At 37.5% G+C, this 6,129-nt stretch overlaps 1 protein-coding gene across 3 annotated transcripts in view; it reads left to right on the top strand.

Moving 5' to 3' along the window:
• Positions 1 to 6,129, top strand: part of galnt14 (UDP-N-acetyl-alpha-D-galactosamine:polypeptide N-acetylgalactosaminyltransferase 14 (GalNAc-T14)) — a 144,493-nt gene that overhangs the window by 79,512 nt on the left and 58,852 nt on the right. For all 3 annotated transcript variants that reach the window (XM_017434922.3, XM_037981566.1, XM_025010265.2), the window contains exon 3: positions 5,183 to 5,281. In XM_017434922.3, coding sequence (XP_017290411.2) covers positions 5,183 to 5,281 — 99 coding nt within the window. The remainder of the gene's footprint in view (positions 1 to 5,182; positions 5,282 to 6,129) is intronic.

Below are 6,129 nucleotides of genomic sequence, written 5' to 3'. Positions count from 1 at the left end.
GGAGGTAAACAGAAGCTAAAAGGAGGTAAACAGAAGCTAAAAGGAGGTAAACAGAAGCTAAAAGGAGCAAAACAGGAGCTAAAAGGAGGTAAACAGAAGCTAAAAGGAGCAAAACAGGAGCTAAAAGGAGGTAAACAGAAGCTAAAATGAGCAAAATAGAACAGAAGCTAAAAGGAGGTAAAGAGTAGCTGAAAGCTAACAGGAGCAGGATGATTGTTAAAAGCTAAAAGTAGCAAAATGCTAGCTGAACAGATACTGAAATGAGCAAAATCCTGTATTCATAGTAAAACAAAAATTATACATTTTCATTTTAGTGTTATCATTTTATCTATATTTACAGAATTGTGAATTAATATTGCTTCTATGGTGGCATTAATTCAACTAAGTGAAACTCCAAAGTTACTGCTCTGCTCAGTCGCTGTAAGTTTGAGACATTTTAGCCAAGAGTGATGACAAAAACCTGCAGCAGGCTGAGAGACAGAAAGGACAGAAAAGGTCGGAGAGAGAAAAACGGTGGGAAAAAGGCTGAGAGGCACAACAAGTGAAGGACGGAAAGACAATGTGTTGGAGGTGTTAATCAGAGGCTGCAGGTAGGTGTGTGTGTGTGTGTGTGTGTGTGTGTGTGTGTGTGTCCCTGTGTGTGTGTGTGTGTGTGTTAGCCTGTCTGACAATATCTCGGGGCAACATCAGTGGCCATTAGTATTTTTCAGCACGAACACACACTTTGACAGGTCGGCTGCCCCCGCCTGCGGAGAGGAACTCTGTGTGTGTGTCTGTGTGTGTGTGTGTGTGTGTGGATAACTTTGACCTCTCCTTTCATCTGTTTATCTCACCTGCAGCTGAACTTTGATGATCCGAGCTGCAGACTTCCACACACACACCAGTGGCTCTGCTCATCTGGGGATGATGGTTTTTTACATCTTCACAGAAATGTTCAGCTCAGACTCCACTGTCCTTTCCACTTTTCTTCTTTTCTGTTTTAGCTTTTGATTCAACCCTGATACTGGTGAAAAAAATGTACTTTGGAGATCACACAGACAACAAAAAGTGTCACTTTTTATATATATATATATATATATATATATATATATATATATATATATATATATATATATATATATATATATAAAACGTTTGTTAGTGCCCCATTTTCCCCCTACTTTGTACCCAACTGGCACTAAATGTCAACCCCTGGGTACAGTTTGGCAGATGGCACCTCTGTAAGCTTTTAAATCCTCCAGTTTTCTGCTTTTAGGCTTTCCTTGAAGGCTCGGAGATAACTGTTTGTTTGTTTGGTTACAATCTTCCAAGACTTTGATGCAAACATCACGTTAGACTGAAACCGTCTAAATGACCTGTTATCTACAAGGCATGAACAATAACATTTACTCTGTGTTATCTTTGTTCTTATTATTTAAATGCTCTCATCGTTCATCCTCGTACCTCACCTACCCTGTCCTCTTCGTAATTTTGATCTTTTTCTGTTTTAATCATATAACCTCACATCCATCTCTTTGCTTTATCCTTCCTCATATTTGCTGTCTCCTCCTGTTGCATCTGATTCATTTCTTTGTCCTCCTGTCCTCCTCCTCGTCAGCTCCCTTCTGTCCTCCTTAAATGTTTGACTTTCATTTCCTCTCGCAGCTTTTTCACCTCCTCTGCTATCATTTACTTCATCCTTCGTCTTTCTCCAGGTCATTTATTGTTGTATCTCTCCCTTATTTCCTTTCCCCTTCACTGTTTGCGTGTGAGTTTGCGTGCAAGTGTGCGTGAAGCCCGCAGACACAAACATGTGCACGCGCACGCACACGCCGAAATGCACACTTTGAGAATAAGGAAGCTTGTTCTTATCAAGTCTAACATCAGTCATCTGTCAGCACAACTTTTATCTGTACATCTCTGTCCGTCTGTCTCTCTGCCTGTCTGTCACTGCGTCTCTCAGCCTCATTCATCTTCCTTCTCTCTGCAACACACACACACACACACTCAAAGAGAAGCAGCTCGACTCTGCTTATCGTTCCTCTCTGGTAGAGCTGCTGAATAAATCAACTGCAGGGGAAAAAACGAGATGAAGACATGGAGATAAAGCCTTTGTAGCATGAAGAAGCATCCCTTTCTCGTGACCTCTGACCTCCTGTCATCTTTCTGTAACTGTTCTCTCTGAAGTTCATTCTGGCCTGAGGGAGTCGGGATTGTTTTGGGACACGTTTAATCAGTTATTCACAGATTGTTTACGTGCTTTCCTAATGTTGTGAAGAAAACCACAATCCAGTGTTAAAATAAGATGAAACATGAAAAATGATTATTCATCATTATTTGTTTGCAAATATTCAATACGAGAAATTATTCAAGCGTTTCTCTTTGCCTTACATATAATCAGTCTATTGTTTGGTCACTCTGCTTTAACGAGAGCCTAATATGTGTTCAGTTGAAGAAAGGTTATCACCCTTCCTCATCCTCATCCTCATCTATCTGTCACACCTTGGAGGATGCAGAGAGGGGCATGAAGGGATATGATGACAAATACAGGTGGTGCGTATTTTTGATTCTCATGCAGAGAAAGAAACAGGCTGCAGAACAGCTAAACAAAAGGAAGAAATGAACTTTTGTATGAAACTTGAAAGGTAAACTTTAAGACACTCAGCTGTCTCATATCAGACTCTGTCTTTATATTGTGTTTCTTTGCAGATTAGTTATGTCTTTTTTTGCTTAATCTATAATTAAAACCAGAAATTAAACCAAGAGTCACAGATTTAAGAATCTTTCTCAGATAAAGCTTGCTTTTTAAATACTTCTCCCTGTGACACTCCTCCACCTTCGACAATATTTGCACAACTTTCTTCAGAACGGATGAAGAGATTCTCAAGGTCGACTGCCAGAATGGAGTCTAACTCTGTTTTCTTGTTTGATGAAGGAAACAGGCTTCATGATGGTCTGACAAGATGCAACGAGCTGCAGTTTGTTGCTGAGTTTAAAAACTAAATAAATTACCAGAAATATAAATGTAATAAATGGACCTTAATCTTCTGTCTTTACATGAAATGTTTGAATTTGCTGTTCGGTTATGAAGACAGGAGACAATTAAAGATTATGGATGTGTATATCTTTATTGTTGAAGTGGGAAGTAATGATGCTTTGACTTTATGTTGACGCACACTACCCTGTGACTACCGAAGGAAGTCAACCTAGTACTGATAGAAGTCGACCCATATGAGTTGTTCTGATGCTACTGCTGGCTTTTAGATACTTTAGATATGTTAATATCTGTAAAATTGACTGAGTTATAGTCAATTTATGTTAGCTGAAGTCGATTAGCTTTGGCAGCCATCTTGAATTGGGGTTCATTCAGTTAATTATGTTCATCCAGGGATGATTTTCTAAGAGCTTCATTTAAATCCATCCAGTGGTTCATGAGTTTATTAGGCTACAATTTGTAGAACAACAAACGAATCTTAAGAATTTTAATTTCTAGTTCAATCTCAGTTTTTATTTTTAGGATACATGTGCTTTTTTCTTGTTTCTAAAACTTTTATATTCTGTAATTTGCTTTGGAATCTTGTTCCCTCACTTAATCATTTTGCCTTCAAACTAAAGAAAAAATCAAATAGTGAGTTAATGAGGTGCTGATGGTATTATTTCACAGCTGGGTTCTCGTGTGCAGTGGCTGATGCCGCGTGCCGACCTGTTAATACAACAAATTAGGAGTTCAGCTGGTGTTCTTTCCTCCAGCAAATCTCAGGAGGAGCTTTAGTGTTTCGGTTCAAGGGCACTTTGACTCAAACAGTTCAACGTACGATACATTTGTCAGCTGGAAAACAAATAAAAACAGTTTGTTTGACATTATTTGATGCTGAAGTCAGCTCATATATTTTAAATGGTGGAGAAAGGTGTTATCTGTGGCTTTAAAAACAGTGAGGTTGTTTTTGTTGTCAAACTTCAGAGAGAGTCTGGATCTAATTTAATGCTTTAAAATAAAGAAACCACAATTTTTGAGCATGTTTTTGGTGTCATCCAGTCAGACAAACCCATCAAAATGGGTTTTAAACCCCTAATTCCATAAAATGTTTATTTTTATCTGCATTTTATCAGTGCAGCAAATTATTATTACACATTAAAGCCAGTATTTCTGATGGTATGGGAGTAAATCTACACATACCAGAAGTTTTGGAGCAGCATTTTCAGCCGTTAAAGTCGATGTTTTTCAGGGAATAGCTTCCTGGTTTTAGAGAGACTGACTTTTTTAAATCACTTTGTTTCTTATAATTCCAAAAAAATAATAAAATAGGAAGGAAAACTGGAATTATAGGCTATAATATAAACAGATTTATTAAAAATGTAAGCTAAATAAGTCAAAAAAAGTTATACAACTGATTGTTTGGTGTTTGATCCTTCGTGTTTCTGTTTATCATTTCACGGTGGGATTCAGTTGTTCTGATCTCAGCTCCTCCAAAGATAAAGTATTAAAGTTATGATGAAAACAGATAAAATTAACAGCTAAAAACACATCAAGCTGGCATGATGTGTTAGCTTTACTGATATCTGAGAAACGGTGAGTTTTTACAAAAAACATGAAAGTCAGAACAAACTGCTTCTTTGAAAATGTCACCAATCCATCAATCTGACCGGTAAAGGCCAGTGTGTGTGTGTGTGTGTGTTTGCTGGGTCAGCAAAGACACACACACACACCCACACACACTGTTATGTGGTGTATTTTAATGAGCATCTTGGGAACCATTTATAATTATTTTACAAGTCTGCTCTGATCGCTTTGTTACCGTGTGTGTGTTTGTGTGTGTGTGTGTGTGTATGTGGGAGGGTTGGAGGACGTTGTGTGTGTCTGTTTGTTTGTTTACTTGTGTGTGAAGTGAAGCAGTTTTGTTAAATAACCCAAACTAGACTGAACAACGTTCAGTCTCTTCTATCAGCACTGATAACAGCGGCCAGTTTTATTTATTTCAAATAATGTTAAAATATGAGCCTAAACTTGTAATAAGGATGTATTCTGTCTAGTTTTTGGTGCATTTATTTTTTATGAAATTGTCATACTTTAATATTAATATGTAGCATCATTCTTTACAAACTTCAGGTTTTTATCAGACTTCTTTAAACGGCTGCAGCTCCTGGCTGCTTCTCCCAGGGTCAGTAAATCAGACTTCATGTTTATAATCTTCTTGTTTGGCAGGTGCACAACTCTCCACTACAACTCTGATCTTCCTCCCACATCCATCATCATCACCTTCCACAATGAGGCCAGATCCACGCTGCTTCGCACCATCAAGAGGTAACTTTAATCCGCTCTCGTCACTTCATTCAGAACAAACTCTCCGTTTCAGACTCTCTTTCACTTTTATATGAAAGTGACAGTAAACATCTCATTCAGTCAAGTTAGTTTTTTTATAATGTATTCATTGCAATGTTGTGAAAACTGGTCTAAAAACATCTGCTAATGTAAGAAACAAAATCTGCAGAATTTTCTCCTCATATTGATGGTTAACGTGTCCCTAAATTCAAACTGTTGGAGCCGATAAATGAGGATGAGGAAGGGTGATAACGTTTCTTCAGCTTAACACAAATTAAACTCTCGTTAAATCAGGAGCACCGGGTCAGAGTGACTAAACAACAGATTGATTGTAACTCACAGAAACTCAATCATTACAATATTTAATCTATTCATCCTTATTATTACCAGATCTCAACAGCTGAAGCTGAATTTGTAAATTAAAGGAAGTCTTTATCATAATGTTTACACCGAATCAGGAGGAAACCAAATTCTGTCTTCATGGTTTTATTATAAATGTAAATTAAATCAAGAAACTAGAATAAATATAAGAGTAACACTAAGAGTTTAGGGAATATTCTTCTGAGGAATGACTATTAAATAATTACTTTAAATGAGGATTTATCACAGCAACAAGTAATACTTTAATATTTAAGGTAAAATAATGATTATTAGTTTGTCTAAACCAAAATGATTCTTTGACAGGAGGTCAGAGGTCATGAGAAAGGGATGCTTTATTGTTTACCTACAGAAACAGCCGACGTGACATAAAATAGGTCGATAATGGCGGCGTTTATAAAAGAGCCGTTTGTGCTGAAGAAGTCCAGTAACTCTGAGGTCCCGGTGCGTAT

This window comes from Kryptolebias marmoratus, linkage group LG19, assembly GCF_001649575.2.
Source record: "Kryptolebias marmoratus isolate JLee-2015 linkage group LG19, ASM164957v2, whole genome shotgun sequence".
Taxonomy (NCBI): Eukaryota; Metazoa; Chordata; class Actinopteri; order Cyprinodontiformes; family Rivulidae; genus Kryptolebias; species Kryptolebias marmoratus.
This window is presented reverse-complemented; position numbering and strand designations above follow the sequence as displayed.